The sequence below is a fragment of the Empidonax traillii genome, unplaced genomic scaffold (assembly GCF_003031625.1).
Source record: "Empidonax traillii isolate 1590-97213 ecotype Southwest subspecies unplaced genomic scaffold, ASM303162v1 scaffold953:size233439, whole genome shotgun sequence".
Classification (NCBI taxonomy): Eukaryota; Metazoa; Chordata; class Aves; order Passeriformes; family Tyrannidae; genus Empidonax; species Empidonax traillii.
Window position 1 is genome coordinate 21,927 of NW_020956146.1, and position 20,669 is coordinate 42,595.

Sequence of the window (20,669 nt, forward strand, 5' to 3'; positions counted from 1 at the left end):
CAGGGACCTTTTCCAGCTTCAAGGGCTCTTGGGCTTCCCTGTGTTTCAGCTCTCCAATTCCATGCAGGAGCAATTTCCAGCAGTAATTGTCAGTTTTCCCTGAGCTGTGAAAAAATTAAAGGCCAGTTATTTCTTCTCCATTTCTGTGAATCGCTGAAAAATAAAAGGATACGAAGGAAGAAGGCAAAGCTTTTTGGACCAAGTAACAAACCAGCGTCATTTCCTTAAAGTCCATGAAAAATAAATCAAAATATGAGCAAGGAAATTCAGGGTAGAAGCAGGTTTAGGCTGCCACTGGTTTTAGGAGAGAAAGAGCTAAACTGATGCCTTTATAATCCCCAAATGTTGATATCTCTAGAATTTACTTATTTATAAAATGTATATAAAATTTGGACATTTCTATTAAAAATAAATTTATATAAAATAAATTTTCTATTAAAAATAAAATTAATATAAAATAAAAATTATATAGATATAAAATAATATAGAAGTCAAAACAATAGATATCAAAATAATATAGAAGTCAAAAATTCTATAAAAATTAAAATTGTGTGGAAATGGAAGTGTGTATAAATTTATACATTTCTTCTAACAAAAATACAGTTCTACTCCCATCAAAATTCGGGAAGTCTCAATTATCTCTGAATTACTTGATTTGCAGCCAAAGCCAGTTTAATGGATTTTGATGACTGGGATAAAAATCCGGAAGGTTGTCCGGGACCTTTTTTTCAAGGTTGGCTGATGTAGAAACTAAGGAAAACATGTGGAACGGGCTGCCATGTGCACCTGGCTCTTTCCCACATCATCCCACGACATTCCCGACTCCCCTGGGAACAGGAAAACACGTGCAGAGCCCTGTTCTCACAGTAGGGTGTTACTGGAATGCCATTCCATCACAAGCAGAGGGTGGTTCTAGTGACAGGCAAACAAACTCCCCCAGGAGTCCTAAAGGACAATATAATGTAAATGTTATAATTAACATCTCTTAATTAATATGGAATCTGGTGAACAAAACTCCTACAAAACCTTGCCTTCCCCAAGCCCACACTGTGCCTACAGCCTTTAGTGCATCAACAACCCCAAATCCAAACCAATAAACCTTCCCCCAGACACTCAGAGCTGCAGAGACCAAGGCCCAGCACCAAATTATCCCGGATTTTCCCACTGGAGGAGAAGGATCCGACCCCAAGAGCCTCTTCACTCACCTGTGACAGGGGAACCCATCCCGTTGCCACCACGTTCACAGCCACCCGTTGCTTCCAGGCTCCGGAAGAACCAGCAGCCAGCCAAGTTCAGAGGAACGATCTGGAGGTGAAAAGCTCCTCCACCTGTTCCAAGAACTCCCCAGCCCTCAGCTGCACCCTTGGAGAGACAACACTGGTGCGCAGCCTATGGATCACCACGAAAGCAAAGAGGCCAAAGAGCTCTCAGCATTTTTTTTTAATGTATATTTGGCAAGCTTACAAGGCAACAGTTCGCTTCCCTGGGACCTTTTACTTCCCTGGAAATTCCAAGAGCCGCATTTAAAGGGGAACTGGCAGATGCAGTTTTATTTCTTATATTATTGTGGGTTTTTTCATCGTGAGGAAATTTGTTTTGCTCCAACAGCGAGGCAAAAACTCTTCAGTCAGGGAGGGGAGTTTTCCACCAAGGCCAGTTTTAGCGGGGCAGTGGGAAAGAAAACTTGGGTTTGTGTGATGAACCACAAAGATCATCTGCAAAAAAAAGGATGAATAACACTTTCTGTGCGGAAACCTGGAATTGCAGGCGCTCGTGGAAGGCTTTGGAATGTGTTAGGAGTTGTAATCCTCCCAGCAGAACCTCAAAAGCCTTGGCTTGTCCTGCCCTTTTAAAAAACCCGGGACTTGACAGCTATTTAAGCAGAACCACAAGTGTTAGAGGTGGGGAAGGCCTGGGGATCATCTGATCTCCTCCACGACTTGAACAGGGAACAGCAACATTCCCCCCGTGCTGCGAAGGGGGTGTGGAAATCCCTGCCGAGGGGAGAATCAGCAGAAGTGGGGCTGCAAGTCCAGGGAAGCGCAGCCCCCTTGCTTTCCCACTCGTTAATGAATTCATCTCCGAGCTCGTGGCGCTGCTCCCGAGCAGAAGGATGAGCTGTGCTGCCCACACAGGAAGAATTCCTCTCTCCAAGTGGTGTTCACCCACTTTCAGCAGGTTCCCCACCAGGGGAAAAAAAAAAAAAAGGCAGTGGCCTTCGTCCTCTACCAAAACACTCATCTCTGATGCTTTTACAGCGATGCTGCTTTGAGTCTTGAGAAACAAACACTCCATAAATCACATCATAAAATGTATCCAGCCTGATGGTTTACAGGAAAGCTCAGCAGTGGCAGGTTTTTGGGGTGTTTGGGGTTGTTTTTGGTGATAATCCACCTTAAAAAAAAAAAGCAGTTTTCTTGTGATGCTGGAGGTAAAACAGTTTATTGTGTGGGGCTCAAAAGTTGAAGTATTTGAAGGTCAACCAGCCACTGCCAACCGAATTCCACCACCCCCACCCCCTTCCTTGTTTTATTGGGATTAATATTTGTGCTTTGCAGCTCTGCTGTAAAATGGACTGTGGTTTTCCTGAACTTTTCACCCAACCTTTTGCTCAGGCCTGGGAGCTCGCAGGGGGCCAGCTCAGTTCTTCTTGTCCTGCTTTGGAAGGGAAGGTGGTTCAGGCCTTGACCTGGGATTTGCTGAGTCTTCTGAGTGTTGCCTTAAAAAGAGCAGCCCCTGGGAGGGCAGGTGGCAGGAGGGTTGGAGAGCAGAGGGATAAAGTCAGGCAGGACCCCAAGCCTGGCAGAGGGAATAAGAGATGGAGAACCAACAACCCCCCTCAAACCCCCACTTTTAAGGACAGAGCTCCTCTCTCGGCTTCACGTGCCACCGTCCGTATGGAGAGGAGGAATGGCACATTCCCAGCTGGAATGTGTGGCTGGGGTGGCAGCCCAGATGCCCTGCTGAACTCTTCTCCATCCCTCCACTCTGCAAGTCTGTGTGGGGAAGATCAGGAGCAGATTTCTCCCGAGACTCCTGGCACTGCTCCTTCCGACCGTGGCCGGCAGCTCCAAGAGAAATGACTCTCTCTTATGTTTTGGCATTTCCAGTGTTGGCAGGAGGGAGGATGGAAGAAAACAAACCTGAGGCTCCCAGAAACTCCATAAACAAACAAAGATTTCTTTTCGGTGTGGTTCTGGAGAGAGCCAGAGGTCTGGGGAGCAGGAGGAGGAGGATTTCAGCCTCAGCACTGGCCAGTGCTTCTTCCAAGCGTGGAAGGAAACGGAGCCTGCACCTCTTCTGCACCTCACACCGTCCCTTCATTCAGCTGAGACGAGGAGGTGATCCAGTTGTTAGGGAGACACCCCTTGGAAAGCACGTGGAATGTGTTTGCTTGGTGGTCTGCCTCCCCCAGGTTTCTTTGCAGTTGGGCTCCTGTGGGCATCCCCTGGGTCCCTGAGGGTCCCCAGGAGCTCCCTGATGCTGTCTGGGATGTCCTCCCAGAGAGGTTTCCCAAGGAGGAGCTCTCCTCTCCCTCCAAGGCTCAGCCCAGCAAGTCCTCCTTAGCTTTTGGTGGAAACTCTGCACACAGAGTTACCTTCAGCACCACTTCAGTGCCCTCAAATCTCCTCCATTTGGGTCCCACTTTGGCACAGCCTCCTGTCCACGAGGATCCTGATGTGGGATCGTGGCCAGCTATTCAGGTAAGGCAAGGAAAATATGAGAGGCCTGATGGAACCCTTTCTTTGTGAGAGCTCCAGTGCCTGTGTGAGGCAGGTTTCCCCAGCTGGAATCTCTACACAAGCTACCAGATGGTCAGGAGGAAACAGTTTCCTCCTTTTCTTCCTCCTGGAAGCTGCTGGGATTGCTGCTGCTCTCAGAGCATCCTCAGTGCCCTTATCCAGCCTCCTGCCACTGTGCAACCACACTCCCAGCGTATTTTTCCAGGGATTCCAGCTTGATTTTGTCCAGGGTTGCGCTCCTTGGGCAGTTTTACTCACAGGTTAATTCATGTCATGCTCAGAAGCACAGAGCTGCATGATTTTTGTGAGTTTACTCACTTAGGTCCTAAGCCTAATCCTGACCTGACTGACTTTCTTACAAATCCAAACCACTGATTCACTGTCACACGCTGCCCATGTGGCCCAAGGAAGCGGTACTGGATAACATAAATATATCTGATTTCTTTCTCCCCTCTCAAAAAAACCCCGGTTGCACCCGATGGAACCAGTTGTTAAATCACAGTTTGTTCGTGATGGTGATTTAAGTCAGAGTCAGGTCAGGCAACCACGATGTCAGGCACCCTGGTTTGGTAAAACTCTGCCTCCTGGACAAACAGGCTGTTTGGCTGTGCAGGCAACCACTGGACAGATGTGATGTGAACAAAAAGCCAGTTGGTCAGACAGCAAGAGCTCAGCTCTCAATCCCATCATTAATGAACAAATGAGTCCCTTCTACCTCTCTGGCTTAGTTGCCTTGCTGACAAAAATGAATAAGCTGTGCTTTTTTCTGCTTTATTTTAGATTTCCCTCCTCTGCTGTGATGTTCTGCAGACTGATTAACGAGGTGTTTTTCTGTGAAACAAGGCTGGTGCTGGGAACAGCCTGCAGGAGATGCTGCTGGAGAAGGGCACATTTTGTCAGGGCTGATACAGCAGAGAGGCCAGAGAGTCAGCCCACTGCCCTGCCATCTCAGGGTTGCTTTGCTGGTTCTCACTCCTTAACCTTCTCTTTTTGGACTGATTGGATCAGAAAACCTGGGGGTGCTTCAGGGAGGCCACCCTTGCAGTGCCCTGGAAACGCTGCTCAATAAAACCACTGAAGTTGCCGCTTTCTCCCCTGAAGTGTCGGTGAAGAACAACGTGCTGCTCCGTTCTTTGGGAGTGCATGTTCCAGGAGGTGGATGCATGCATTTGTAAGTGCATACATAGTCACTTTAGCACTGGCTTCCCTCTGCTCTGACTCCAAGCACAACAGCTCAGCCGCCCTTGGAAGGACTTCACACAGCAGCGCGACGGGGATATTGCGAACTTCCACGAGGGCTTCGCACGAGCAGCGGTAGGAAGGGAGAGCACACGTGTCCCCAAGCCTTCTGAAGGTTCTGTGCCGTGATTTCGGAGCCCCAGGCCTGGGTCCTGGGACAGATTAAGGGTTCCCATTCCCAGATGTTCGCTGCGCCTCGTTGCGACACCTCTTACCTACTCCGGGGCTGACCTTGCGCTGGGCTCGGGACTGTTCACGAGTTTTTTAGTCATTGTGAAGAACAAGGAAAGAGCAACAAACATCTGGTCAGCAGAGCTGCCAAGAGCACATTCCTTCCTTGTTTTTCAACCTTTCAATCCCTTTGTTTTCTGCCTGAAATTCCATTTTGATAAATGCACAGAGAGCCACAGGGCACTGATTAGATGCAACTCCTGGCCCGACCCGTGGCACCAGTGGAAACGCCCACAGACATCCACAGAGCCCAGAACGAGGCTAAGGCCCTGGTGGAACCATCCTACCCGTGCATGGGGGGCTGATCCTACTCCCACTGAGATCAAAGGGAACTTTCCACCAACTTCCTTGGGATCAGGATGGGCTTCAGTGCTGTTGCTGCAGTGAGATGGTGCTCGAGCCCATCCCCTGCCCAGCTGTGGCCTTGACAGCTTCAACAGCTCTCGGGGAGGTGTTTTAATTGGAAGCAACAACTTTATTGAATCTTGGCCCGAGGTGCTGGCACAGCCTGCCCAGACCAGGTGGGGCTGGTCCAACAAAGGCTCGTGAAATATCGAACACGAGAGGGGCCACGTGACAACAGCTTCACCCTCTGGACCTTGGCTGAGCGAGCCTCAGCCTCCTGCACCTCTGCACAGCCCTGTCCTCCTGGAGCACAGCTGCTGACACCTCACCCTGGGTCCAATCCCCCCCCAGCTATAGGTGCCTCTCCACAACAGGCACGTTAGGAGAAGCTGAAGAGTTAAGAAGCAGCAAGAGAAGCTGCCTTAGATTTCAGCTGCCTACAGAGAGACCCCCAGGGGTTGAACCAGACCTTAGGGAGGCTGCACCGCCTTCCAGAGGCACCTGTCTTTTGAGGAACCCTGCTAAAGCAAGACTAGATCTTAACATGAAACCAGGACCAAGAGCTCAGTGTTGCTCAGAGGAGCTCTGAAACCCTTCAGAGATGTCCCAGGGGAAAGGTAAGGCACAAAGGGCCCGCTATGCTCTCGCTCAACGGGATGTCTCCCCAAGGCTGTTGCTGGGAATACCAAGCATCTGAGTCTCTTAAAAGCTTCCCTCTGTTTTTTATTTACGTGTGAGTGAGTCTGTGTGCCTGAAAACCAGATTGGAAGATCATTAATCTGAGACAAGAAAGTGCCAGACTCGTAGAATGCTGTCCCTCCCCGTTGTCAATCCTCTCCGACCCCAACCTACGCAACAACTGACGCTGTGGAGCGGGATTGTACCGGCCTGGAGAGCCTCCCTTTTCCATCAGAGATGCCAAATCTGCGGTGTGGCTCGATGATCCAAGTTGACACCAGCCATGAGAACAATCCCTGCTGGTCACTTCCATAAAAGCCAAGTTTTGGGCAACGCAATGTTCGGCATTTCCAGCAAACCGCTCTCGTCGAGCTTGTTTGCGTTGCCAGATTTCTTTGCTTCTTTTCTTCTTCTTCTTTTTTTTTTTTTTTTTTTTAATTTTAAATGCCTTTTTTTTTTTTTTCCCCTTTCAGCCATACATTTTAGATTAAAAAATAATAATCATGCAATCTCGCAGGAAATTGGGCTTTCAAAATCGGGCTGCAGGGAAGTATGGGCCGGTGGAGATTTGATCAGGCAGGCTTTACAGCCCTGCGGCTCCTTGGATACCCTTTTGCATTAAGATTAGTTTCAGTTTCTGGCCCCTGCTCTCCCATCAAGAATCAACCTTTTCAAGGGAGCTGCAAACTCAACAGCCAGTTATTAATTTCGCTGGTGAACGTAAAGGCCTCGCCGAGCTTCGCTGCTGATTTAAAGTGGTTTCTGAGTGAGGATATTACAGCCCAGAGGAGAGTTGGTGCCTGCCCAGTTCCTGCACACAGGAGGTCTGAATATTATCACTGAGGTTGCTCGGAGAGATTTCCATCTCCTGGCTCAGAAGAAAATACTGTCAGGCACATGGTGTGACACTTGGGGACGGTTCTGTGCAGGGCTGAGGGTTGGACTGGATGATCCTTGTGGGGCCCTTCCAACTCAGCATATCCTGGGATTCTGTGGGAAAGGATTTGGGGTGAGCCTGAGAACACAAATGCAGGAGGACCTCGGCATAGTGGATCTGTCCTGGCATTTCCTGAGCCCTTCTATCAGCTGGAAGGAGGGACAATGCCACTCACACCTGGAAATGGCAAAATGTTTGTACCGAGAAACTTGGACAAGTCTGGGGGAAACTCCCGGGAAGTTCAGCTTTTGGGGAAAGGAAATTGTTAAAACTTTCCAAAGCTTCCCATCAGTTCCATCGATGGGGTCCCACCAATTCAGAGTGGCTTAAGAGCCCCTGCAAACCAGCAGAAAGTTCCCATAAAATCTTTAATAAAGAAAATGTTTTGGAAAGCCAAATTGACCAGGCCTTCTCCAAATGGAGGGACTACACTCAAGCTTTGGAAATGCTTCCTCTGTGCTGTACAGATGCCCTCTCGCTGACCCATAACTTCCTTTAACTCTCCTCAGGAGGAAGAAAGGAATCCCTGCTAAAATTATTGGCTTTCATGGAGAGTATTTGCTTTGAGGGCAAGGCCAGCACACGTGCTTGGCTTTCTCAAAGGACTTCCATGAGCACAGCACAAGCCCTGTGCTCCTGCAGCTTGGAGATGCCTTTTTTCCCCCACAGGCAGAACACATTTTGGTGCCTGGTAACACTCCCATCTGCTGCACAGTCCATGTAGACTCCATGGAGAGCTCAGGACATGGACCTCCCTTGGTGTTCATGCCATATATTCGGATTTTGGTGTCCCACTTGTCTCCAGATATGAGTCCATAGAGGCAAAGCAAAGACCGTTTGATGGGTTGCAAAGGTCACAGAATCCCAGGATTCTGTGCTGGGCTGGAAGGGACCCACAAGGGTCATCCAGCCCAACCCTCAGCCCTGCACAGCCCCATCCCCAGGAGTCCCAGCCTGTGCCCCAGAGGATCATCCCAACCCTCCTGGAGCTCTGGCAGCCTGGGCACTGCTGCCTCCGGGCCAGCACATCCAGCAGCTTCCAGCCCCTTTCTCAGCCTCCCCATCTGGGAGGTTTAGGCCTGAAAGGCAGTGCGGGGCTGTGAGCTGGAACCCCGGCACAGCCTCCCAGGAAACATCTGCCCTCGCCCCGAGAGGGGAGAACCGACCCTGAGCGAGTTTGTGCAACACGTAATGGAACGCAGTTGTTCTCCAGGGCGAGAAGGGAGATGTTTGTGCCATCCCCCAGGCATCCACCCAGGGCTCCACGTCCCCACACCCCACCCAGAGCGATCCCACTCAGCTTCTTGGTCGTGTTTTTTAGGTGTAGCTGAAGGAGTTTCCCCCTCACGGAGGTTTTCTGACCAAAGAGCCCAGGAATATTAAGAGCAGTTGACAGAAGAGCTCCGGGGAGATCCAAAGGCTCCTGGCTTACCACGCCATGTAGAGGCCCTCAGGATAACGTATATCATCTTATTGTTATAATTATTCTTACTCCCATTAAAGGAGAGGAGATGATGAGAGATCCAGGAGGGGAGGAGAGCTGAAATCATGCATACCTTCTTTATGAGACCCAATCCAAACTGGGGGCCCAGTCCCGTTCCTCAGACAGCCCATCGCATCAAATCCGGCAGCAGCAGTGAGAAGAGACCTCTAAATTACTGCATAAAGTGCCATGGTGTGGGGTGTCAGACGTGGGGCAGAGCTGATGGGAACTCAGAGGCTGGGGAGGCCCTGGCACAGGTTACCCAGAGAAGCTGTGGGTGCTCCATCCCTGGAAGTGTCCAAGGCCAGGTTGGAGCAACCTGGGATAGTGGGAGGTGTCCCCTGCCCATGGCAGGGGGTGGAATTGGATGATCTTTTCCAACCCAAACCATCCTGTGATTCTTTGACCTCAGGCCACGTTCAGCTGGTTATCTCAGAGCACCCAGGGGTGCTCTCCAAGCTCACAATATGCTAAGTCTCCTTTCTGATCAAGTCCAGATCAACCCCCCCTCAGCTCTTCATTCTCTCATGACTTTGCACCGTGACCTCGGTCCACTCAGATATTCCAGCCCAGAAGTGAAGAACCCACACACATGGAACCGACCTCGAGCAGGACACGGTGTCACCTCCAGGGCCATGGTCAACCCAGGTTCTCCAGCTCTGGGGTGAAATATCTCGGAATCTGCAATAACAGATAGAAACGTATTCATCTTCCTGATCCGTCTTTAATCTGCCAAGGAGTGTCCCATAATTTGTGACTGATGGCTTCCTCCCAGAACGCATTAATCACTTTGAGACGTAATAAACCTTCCTAGTGAAGAACAAACCACAGCTGTTAAGAAAAAGCAAACTCTGCTTTTTCATGGGCCTATCTCGTGACAGCACAGCCCAGTGGGTGAACTGCCCATTTTCATGCAATTAGTGGACACTGATTAGCACAAACAGAAGGTTTTTTTATGGCCTTTATTCATGACCAATTCAATATTTTCATTTTGTTTGACGCACTTGACACACCAGCACTAAAAATGATGCACTTGGGGAAAACTCCGCCGGAGTCAGTTGGGAATTGAATTGTCCAAAACACTCCTTGTCTTCACTTGTCCCAGCTGTCTCCAGAAGACACAGCGAAGAACCCTAGAGCAAAGGTGAGGTCATGACTATATGACCCCTTGGTCCAAAATGTAGCCAAGGAAAGGGAATTCTAGCAGGTTGAGGGCACCTGACCCTTGGGAAGAAGCCCAAAGTTCAGCCCTTCAGCTAAGTAGAGAGCAAGGGGGAAGACACAACAGAGAGACAGACTGTGGAGTCACAGATACCAGCAGAAACAAGGGGAAAATCCCTTTGATTATTAGGGAATGTCCCCTATTAGCAAGGATGGGACTGGAAAGGTGCCACTGGTCACGTGCCAGGGAAAGAAGGGGAGTTGTGTGGCTTCCTACCTGCACCATCTAAAACAAACAGCATTTATTCCCATTCTGGTCCCCAGATCCTCCATACTTCAGCTTCTCCCCCCCATGGTCTCTGCACACACATCCTTTTGCTGGAAATTCTGTCCTAAAGGTCAGAGGACTTGGAGAAATGTAAAATCTTGCACACGGGGGAGGGGGTTCTTCCACCTTCCTCTTGGGACTCCTTCATCGCCCACTTTTGGGCCGTGAAGCTGCACAGCTTGAGAGCGAAAGGGGGCAAAGAAACCTGACCCCAGAGTTTCTGCAGCTTCCCTGAGGATAACCAAGGAATACTCGTGCTTGGATGCACAGAGATCAGATGCAGAGCCAGGTTTTCCATGTGTGTGTGGACACAGGGAAGTTTATTTTCCTAATTTGTGGGTTTCACTGGTATTTCCACCAAAAAGGAGAATGCTTTGGAGCTGGAGGCTGGGCATGTTCCTTAAGAACTGGGGGTGATTCCAGAATGCAATTATATTATTAGGACAAATAAAACATGACATGCCTTACTACAGCACATCTAGAAGGAATTTTACGTAGTTTTAAAGACTCCACTTGAGCCAGCAGCAGGCAGCCACTCTGGGATACCAGCTGCTCAGGGGAACAAACAGGAATTAAAAGGATGAGGTGTTTAAATTCTCATTTTTTTCCCCCCAAGAAGTGGCTCTCCTTTGTCTTGCTTCACTGCTTTTCTGAGCAGATTAAGTTACTGCACCGCCAGCATGAGCTGAATTACGATCCCAAACATACCTTCCTTTGGTGAGGCTTGTAGAGAAAATGAATTCCATTTTTCCACATACCTGAGGAACAAAAGCACTTGTGGAGAGGGATCTCTCCCACAGGGAACGCTTGTGTACTTTGCAGTAGTATTTTATTAAGAGCTGCAGAGTTCAAGGGTCTCACAAATGTAAGTTTTCAATTAGCTTTCCATTGTGTCCCAAACAGCCTCTAAATACTCAGCTAAACTTTAATCCAATCACTTGATTTGACTCCAAGTATGATTTATCTTTTAATCATCATCTGTTCAACGAGGGGGAAAAGAAAGCAAACTTGTTCTTGGCCCCTCATGACTCACACATGATTTTACTGCCATCCCAGTCGTGTTTTCCTTTTGGCTGATGCCTTGGCAATTGTGAGCACTGCCTTTGGCTTCCCCTTTAGGTCTGATCTTTCCTGCTCGTTCCCTCGCCTCCCAAAATGCTGAACAGCCCTGCATGTTTGTGCCCTGTGCAGCAGCATTTCAAAGCATCTCTCCAGCTAAAATAAGGACCCAGCCATTGCCCGTGAGCGGCACGAGCTGCAGAGCCTTTCAAACATGTTAAAATGTGGTGCAGCGTCTCCCCAGGCATCATTTTTCATGTCAGTGGCTGTTCAGCTCCCAGTTCCAGCTGACAGGAGGGGCAGACTTGGCAAAAAGCTGCTCTCATCACGATTCTCTGGCTGCCCAGATCCATGAAGCAGCACAAGTCCCTGGAGCACGCAGGTTTCTCCAGGGATTTCCCACTTCAGCCTCCTAGAAATTTCAAATGCCTTGAAAACTGACTCAAAAGTCAGAGCAGGACTAGCAGCTTTTGACAGTCCTCTCCGAGTGCCAGGATTTGGAAGCTGAAGATTTCACGAAGAGCTCAGGTTCCTTTTTTTTTTTTTTCAGTGGGAAAACCAGGCCACAGAACCCCTGCAGGGCACAGACAACCAGCCTCTCCCAAATGCCCCCTCCGGTGGGAAGGACAGGAAGTTGCTGTGAGTCAAATCAGCACCTCATTGACCAGCTGTGCTCAGCACTAGAAGCTGCCTGTGACTGAGTTTCAGAGGAGCAATTCATGCTGTGCCTGGCCGGGAATCCACACTCTCCCAGTGCTGGAGGGTCGTGGAAAGAGCACAGCAATCTGCTCGTGGTAATAACTTCCCTGGCATCCTCCTTCAGCTTCCACCAGCCGATTTAGGGACTTCTGGAGCTGTGGCTGGTTCGTGCTGAGGTTGCAGCTATTGATGGTGGAGAGGTGGGGGTCGGGCCCTTCTCCCAGGACAAGCTAAAACCCTTTCCAGTTGCACCAGGGGAAGTTCAGGTTGGATACGAGGAAAAATCTGAGCACTGAAAGAGTGGTCAAGCATTGGAACAGGTGCTCAGGGAAATGGTGGAGTCAACATCCCTGCAAATGTTGAAACAACGAGCAGAGGGGGCACTTTGTGATACGGTCCAGTGGACGTGATGTATTCAGTCCAAGGTTGGACTTGATGACTTTGGAGGTCTTTTCCAGCCGTAAAGATTCCATGATTCCATTAGGAACGTCAGGGTTTCTTTCCACGTGGGTTCAGGATGCAGCCTGGGTGTCACCAGGCTGCCAACATCTGCAGATCCTTTGGTGGTCTGTCCCTCAGGGACTTTGAGTCAAGGCTGGATGTATCCTTTTAAAAAACATCCAACTCCGGCGAGAAGATCCCTCCACCGGGCTGGGGGCCAACAACCCAAGGCGTGTGTTATCACAGCCATCAGACCAGAGGGGCCTAATGATTCCCTTCTGGCTTGAAATCCTAGGAAAACTTGCTTCTTGTTGATGCTGAGCTTGTAGAGCAGGAATTCACGTGGGACCTCACCCAAGGGCGACTGGCAGACTCCACAGTGGGTCCAAACACCTCACTCTCTTTTTGTGGTGGGACACTGTGCTGGTCCTGCTGGGAATGACTCTCAGGGCTTTGCTTTGGTGCTGGAAAAAGGAGGAAACACTGGAAAATAGAGTGGGATCATCACCAGCTGATGAAGAGGACCATGGTGCTGCTCCCTCCAAACTGCCCAGGCAGGGCTGGCTGCAGTGTGGCTCAGCTCCAGAGCTGTCCCCTCAGCAACCATGCTCAGCAAACAGCCCAGCCAGGTGGCTCCAAAATTGCTCCAAGCCTCACCCCTGGCACTCTCCACGAGGTACAGGAGGCCCCTCTCTGCGCTTTGGTTGTCCCTGCCTTCTGCTTTCTTTCTGCTTACGCGGGTTTGGGAGAGAGTTTTCTCTTCCAGACAAGTTTCTCATCGTGGCTGGCACCCGACCTTGTTCCCAGATGGCTGATTTTTCCTCTCCTAATTCCTTAAAGGCTTTTCTGCAACAGAAAACAAGCCCAACCCTCCTGTGTCCCCATCACGGTAACACGGTGGGACAGCTCTCCGTGAGGAACAGCTTTGTGCTCCTCCGTCCTGCCACCGTGTCCACGGAGCCAAGCAGGGCCAAGAGGGCCTGAATCCCATCCAAAGCACATCTAAGGTGGTTGGAAGTCGCCAGGAAAAACCCCCTTCCAGCTGGAGGGTGGGCCTGAAGGATTTCACGCAGGCGGAACTTTTCCCAAGCTGTTGTTCCTGGTTTCTGGTGGGAACATGTGCTGGCTTCCCATAAAGTGGGAACAGCCGTCAGTCAAGCAGACCCCACTCTGTAAAGCTGCCTGGGTGACTCTGGTTTCCAGCCTGAGGTCTCCAGGCAGGTTTATGAGGTGCCACCCGTGTGATTAACGAGTCCCAGGGATGGCAGTGCAGGTGCAGGGAGCAGGAGGGAACAGGGATGGGGGGAGCTGGGAGTGGGTCCCTGCTCCAGGCTCTGGTACAGGGTAACAACCCCAGACTCCCAAATCCCACAGGTTAATGGGAAAAAATCATGAGATTTCTGGCAGAGGTGCGAGTTGGAGCTGCACAGGCACAGGTCTCCTCCCTGTCCCACCCTTTTGGCCGTGTCTCCTCATCCACTCTCTCCTTAGGGAGAGCAGAAAGGCTAAAGGAAAAAACCTTAGTACAGCTATGGGAGACAGTGGATGGGGGTTCTTTCCTTGTTTTGGGTTGTTTGGGTTTCTTTTTCATTAAATCCTGATGACAAACAGGTATTCAGGATTTCTTGTGCCCAGAGAAAGGGCACCTGTGATTTCATGAATGGAAACCCCACCTCTTTAAAAACTGCACATGCACCTTGCAGAAAACATATTTTCTACTCTGGCTTTGCAAAACCAAACCCAAACTTTCCCGTTTTCCTCAAAAAGGAAGACTCCAAAGGATTTTCTCAGTTCCTGATGGCCAAGTCACCGTCCCGTGGCTTGGAGCAAGTCACCACTTTGAGATGTCCAAACAAACACTCCAACAGCAGCAGAAGATGTCACATGAAAACCTCTGTGAGAAAGGGGAAACCACCAGTGAGTGTTTTTAACAGAGAAAACACCTCCCAGAGAAAGCCCAGTCCCAGAGGCTGGGATTGATTTGGTGTGACCCTGCAAACACCCTGCAGAAAGGGTAAAGTGACTGTGTTCCCTTTTAAACACCAAAGGGTTTAAAGCCAAGGCTGTCTTGAGTAGTTTATAGTAATAATCAACGAAATCAAAGTTGTATTAACAACCGTCCACCGGTGCCTTCCTTCCCAAACTCTGACATCTGATCACACAATCCATGTTTCTACCCTGGGAATAATAAAGGTCCTGTTACCTTCTTTACTTAAATCAACATCCTACGAAAGTTTTGTTTCCCAATTACTCCAGCAGCTCAGAAATGGCCATTAGCCCTTTGAAATCCTCTTGCCCTGGGAATCCTTGCTCTGCTTTTCATTAGGCCCTTCCTTTGCGATTGTTTTAGCTTAAAAAGAAGCACATTCCACTGTTAAATGATAATACTTGCACTTTTCCTGCCCCCAGCACCTCACCCAAAAATGTGCCTACTAACTCAGGTGTCCCAGGGGTGGCCTGTGGCTCAGCAGGAGGTGTGGGATCTGTGGGATAAAGGGTGGTGGCTGTGAGGCCAGCTCAGGTCCTGGGGGTCCCTGTCACACCTCGTTTTGGCAGTGCCTCCACTGCCACACGTTAAAAGGGAGCTGCCCCACCAGGACCTGCACTGTTCCACCAGGATAAAACAATCCCCAGCACCATCCTTCCTCTGTTGGATTAGCAGCTGTGACAGGGTGCACTTGTGCTTTGGAGTCATCTCACTCAAAAGCAAAGCATCTGGTCCTTTCTCCATCAGTTCTTTGTCCAAGCCAAGGACTGACCCCCTTTATTAAACCATTAAAGATGATGGAAACATACTCAGACTAAATTCCCAGCAAAGAAAATAATAATAACAACAACAACAACAACAACAATGCCATTTTGTCAGCACTGGGAGGTTTCCCAATGTCACTGAGAAGGTTCCCCAGCTGAGCCTGAAATAAAGCAAGTGGGACAAGAAGAGGAGAGAAAAATCTTCCTCCCAAAATAACCTCAGGTGACCGTGGGGTTTTTTTTGGGATACAGGTAGAAGGAAACAGCTTTTGGCTGCTAAGGCACTGTAACAAAAACAATCTGTATGGAAATATTCCCTAAAAGCAGATTTTTACCCAAAATTCTGTGAAGTGGGGAAAATCACAGAGTCTGCTGTAGGTGGATTTGTGTAGGTCACAGAGGAAGGGGGACAGGACTGGGGAAAGTGGTTCCCAACATGAATGGAGAGAATTCTAAAGGGAGATGTTACAGAGCTCTGGAAAACCCACACCCCAAAATGATGGCTCCATTGCTTATCCTGGACAATAACCCAGGGCAAGGTTTCTCAGTCAATAACTTGCTTTCATCAGCCCCTACTGATTAAAGATGACCAGCAGTCAAATGTTATTTCAGGATCCCACTGGATCTGAATATATTTGGGAGGAAATTGAGCAGATCTGGAAATCTTAGTGACATGTCATAACCAGCAGCCACCCCTCTGAGGGTGGTACCTTTGGTACCTCATTCCCTCACCAGCAACTTCCAGACAAGTGCAAAATTAGCCCAATTAGAGGTGCATTCCCTCTCTCTGTGAGGAACAGAGGTGCAGGAACACTGGGAGCACAAAGCTGTGGAAAGGTGAGGAATGGGAACCTCCTCCTCTCTCCTGAGCCCTGGGCTGGCTTTCTAAGGGAAAACCTTTCCTTATTTTCCCTCTTTCTTCCCCTCCTCCCCTTCTGCTTTGTCCAGAGCCTCTCTGAGAGAGCCAAATTGCCCATGAACATGCTAAAAGGAGGTTTGCTGGAACATCTGCTCTCCATCTGTGGAGCCAGACATATCCCCAGGCAGCATTCGCGCTGATGGCTCTGCGAGGGAACGTTCAGAGCTGGAGGAGCATCTGCTGAGGAGGAGGAACCCGGCACCTAAACCTCACCCTGTCTCCTCCAGAGCCCTGCTCAGGAGAAGACCTGCTGTTCTCCTGCCAGTTTGGGGGTTTTCAAGTGGTCTTCTGTCTGACCCAAGCAGGTGCAGAGTTCAGCAGTGAGCAGGGAGCTGTGGAGGTGCCCGATAGAGAACAGGCAGGGAGCTGCTCCTTTTGGGAACTGGGAATTGCACTGAGCAGGTTTGGGCTGGGTGGACACTTGGACCTGATGAACTTGAAGGTCTTTTCCAGCCTAAAGGATTCTATAGCTTAAAATAGACAACTGCAGAGTGAACTCCGAGTTCCTTTCACCCCTCCTGCATCCCTTCCTTGTCCCTCGTTGGGATTCACCTGCAGCAGAATCTCTCCATCAATACACACTTTCACAATACCAACAGTTTGCTGTTGGTATCATGACAAATTATTCCCTTTTGTACAAAACCATCATACAATTCATGCCCTGAGCTGAGCTCTAATTATTTAGCAGCTCTTTGCCCAACCCTGAGGATTCTGTGACTGTCACGCTTGGTATTTCCCTTTCTTAAGCAGATTTGCAGTGAAATGGATTTCTTGTTCAATTTGCACAAGAAGAGAGTCCAAGGGTTTCGTAAACTGTCACCTTCTCACAGCTACTCTGCCAAAATCTTTCCTGCAGCCTGTTTTCCATTGCCCTAAACTTCCTGGAGGGGGTAGAATTGCCACAAGGCCAGATCCCAGGTTACTGAGGAGAGGCATTAGTAGCCTGTGCCTTATCTTAGAATCAATCCATCCATTCCCAGGGCAAAGCCACCGGGAGTGCTCCCACTGTGAGATGGAGAACCTGAGCATCCTTTGGGATCCATGGAAAACACAGGTCATTTTCTGCTCCCTGGCTCTTTATATGGAGCTACTGAGCTTTGTCCTGTCAGCAGCTGCCTGGGGCTCCCAAACTTCACAGGAGACATCTCCTAAAATTTTAAGCAGCAGCAGGACACGAGTCTGTGCATGAACTCAGGGATATGATTAAGTATCTTTATAAAAGTTCTTTATGAGATGCTTCAGGAAAAGCATTTAGGTTTGCTCTAACTTAAAACATGTTTCCATTTATTGAAATCCTTAAAATATGACCTTAAACCATTTCTGAATTCATTTAAACCTTGGCTTGAGCATTGTGGAAACCAGAGGGAATGAAGAACACACTTACATCCTGCACTTGCCCTAAAGTTCTGGTGGTGCTTTGCACCTTCCACCTGCCACTCTCCCAGTTTCCAGCTCCTCTCTCCCAGCTGGTCCGCCCTTCCAGGACTGTGTCCAGTGTGGTTATTGCAGCTGCTCTCATTTCCTGGCCTGAGACAGCCCCCAGTGTCACACAGGCCACAGAATATGTCGTGTCAGTGTAAGTGAGGACATGCAGTGAGCAAATGAGCTGGTGCTGGTTGTTCAGGGAGGTCCCACGGTGTTCCAGCGTTACCCTGCAGCACATCCCACACCTCCTGGGGCCGGAGGAGCAGGAGATGCCACGGGCTCCTGCTGTCAGAGAGGGCAGAGTCAGGTGTTTCTGACAGCAGGACAATAACACGTTGTTTGTCCAGCCATGGGCAGCAGTGAGGCTATTAACACTTCACCAGAAAGATAAAGGACTCTATTTAGTTGCTTCCTAACCAAACCCAACCACAATAACAACAAAACCCCCGTGTGAGCCCTGCTCTGAACAGCAAGTGGAGACACTGGACTTGGGCAAGAGCTTCAATGGATTTTCCAGGAGAAAGCCAATAAAAAACTCATTCTGTCCTCGATTCATTCACATTGTGTTGCAGTCAACAGCTGATAAAAAAGAGAAGCACATGGATTAATTAGTTTGGAGCGGAGAAGAATGGGATCATTCCCCCGCTGGGGAGCCACCAAGTATTTAAATCGTGAATCCCGCTTGGATTTGCATCTCTCGAGGATGCTCTTCCTCAAGGACACAAGCAGGACTCCCTGAAATTAGAGACTGGAACCTCACAGAGCCCCCTGAAGCTGCAAGCACTTCTGGAGGTGGGCCGAGAGCGGCGTGTCCTCATGGAGGAGCTTTGCTTCGGCTTGGAGGGCCGAGACCCCCCCGAGTCCCTCCCGTGGGAGCCGGCGGCCCCCGAGGCCCAGCTGGACGAGCTGCTGCTGGACTGGCCGTGCCTGGCCGGCCCATCCTGCGTGGGGACAGCCCCCAGCCCCGGGCAGCCCCCGGGGAGGCAGCGCCGCGCCGCCAACCTGCGCGAGAGGAGGAGGATGCTGGGCATCAACGCGGCCTTCGAGCGCCTGCGGGGCCACGTGCCCACCTTCCCCTACGAGAGGCGCCTGTCCAAGATCGACACGCTGCGCCTGGCCATCGCCTACATCGCGCTGCTCGGGGACGTCCTGCTGTCCGGCTGCCACCCCAGGGCCTTCGTGGAGCGGTGCCTGAGCCAGGGCTGGCACGGCCGGGCGCCGGCAGCCTGGAACACCAGCGGTGAGTGAGGGGCACAGGGGTGTGTTCTGAAATATTTAATGAAATATCTGATTTCCTAAAATACGTATATTCCAGCAACCAAGGGTCTACAGAACCAGGATACACAAAACAGAGCATTCAGACTTCAGGTTATTTCCAAAGGGAGCAAACACCTATTTGCAATTTTTATGGTTATATAAATATTTCTATTTTGAAGTGAAGGGCTGTTATTTATATATACGTGTATATATATAATGTTTATATATATATATATATATATATATATAAATGTTTTTATTTGATTCGGACTCAACTCTGACTTGGGTGGGATGAATTTAGTCATTTTTTCCCCAGATTATGTTGTTTCATCAGTATGTGAAGATGGGAAATTGCCCAAGTGCCCAGCGTGGGTTTTGTGTCACTTAGAGCAGGGAGGAGCAGAGAGGGGGTTTCAGTAGTTCTTGGCACTTTGCACTATAAGTTAATTAACTCCCTTTCTATCCCTGTCCCTTTGGAGTTTGTCACCTCTTGGAGACAGGCCTTGAACCGTATGAGCCTTCGAAAGTGCAGCACAAAACCAGAGCAGAGTCACCGAATAAAAACACTCCCCCTTTCACTGCTCAGGGAAGTGTCCAAGGGACAGAGCCTGTAGGGAAAAAGCAATAATTTAATTTAAAAGAAAAGTTTAATTGAGTCTTTTTCTCCTCTCCCACTCATTCCCATCGGCTGCATGACCGGGAAAATGACTCCTGGTATACCGGTGATCACAATTCTCTTGACTACAGAGAATATTTATATTTTATTGTCCAGCTTCTCCAGCTTTTAATAGACAAACAGGTTGTTAAACAACACATGGGAATCACCTCTGCTGTCAGGCTTCTGGTTAACTAATATTCCTGCAGAGCTCCTCCTGGGAAGAGCCAAATGAGCCAGGCTCCTCCTCTGGAGAGGCTGAAGGGTAGACTGGTTAAATGCTAATTTAAGGGGGTTTGAAGTGTGTCCCGTGTTTTCCTCTCTCCCTTGTTCCCTGCAGATCTCACAGCCCGCCTGTCCTGGGTGAAGTGGGACTAAGGGCACCCAAAAGGAAGACCTTTGAAGGCAGCAGATTGCAGACCCTGACGAGGACCTGCCCGCTGGGTCCCGGCTGCTCCGCTCTCGGGGCTGCAAGCACAGCCAGTCCTCGGCTGTAAAACAGCAGATTGCAAATAAAACCCTGGCACTTCCCACCGCAGTTCTCGCCCTCCATCGCTGGCTCACCTCCTGCCCAGCACCCAGCCCCTCCTGGGGTTCACTCAGCACTCTGTAGGGCCTCCTGCTTCTCTTTCTTTGGGTTTCTTACACTCTGGTAAAGCCCCTCTTGCCTGGAAACAACAAGCCGTTCAAAATCACTGTCAGCACAGTCAGAGCAATGATGTTTTCTCTTCTGCTGGCTGAGAATCGTGCCCAAATCACATTTCCAGCATGTGGGAAAACGTCCCCCTGAGCAGAAGAGAAAACTAAGCAACACCAACTGCTTGGCTCCAGGTGTCCAGGGGCACCACTATCAAAGTCACCTGGAGGGGAGAGGGAGCTCTCCTCTCTCTCTCCCTCTCCCTCCCTCTCTTCTTCCCCCTCTCCATCTCCCTCTCCTCAACAGCACCTCAAATGCCCATGAAAAAACAGCCTCTGGCTCTTGATCTTTTTACAGTAATTTGTGATGTTTTTTGAGCTAATCTTTAAAGGAAACAGCACCTGAAGAGATGAAAAATCTTTTAAAAACACCCCAAAATGCGGTTTTTCTACATTTAGCTACTTCTCTACTCAATTTGGTTTTAAAATAAAAACAAACCCCAAAACTTACCATAAGAATACCTGCGGATTTTATGTGAATCCGTAAAGATACCCTGGATTTTACATGAATAAGTGAACAATATAAACCTCCAGGATCCGTAAAAGATGAAATCACTGGTTCTTCCAAATTCACTCCTCTCCTGTGCTAGAAATGCAGCAGGTCCTGGGAGCAGCCATCACA

The 20,669-nt window shown here is 49.5% G+C and overlaps 1 protein-coding gene across 1 annotated transcript; it reads left to right on the plus strand.

Moving 5' to 3' along the window:
* Window positions 1-761: 761 nt before the first annotated feature.
* On the plus strand, window positions 762-19,874 carry LOC114067671 (helix-loop-helix protein 13-like). Its single transcript, XM_027903262.1, has 3 exons — window positions 762-909; window positions 18,395-18,679; window positions 19,692-19,874. Exons 1-3 carry the CDS (start codon window positions 762-764, stop codon window positions 19,727-19,729), a joined length of 471 nt encoding a protein of 156 aa, XP_027759063.1. The 3' UTR covers window positions 19,730-19,874.
* Window positions 19,875-20,669: the final 795 nt, after the last annotated feature.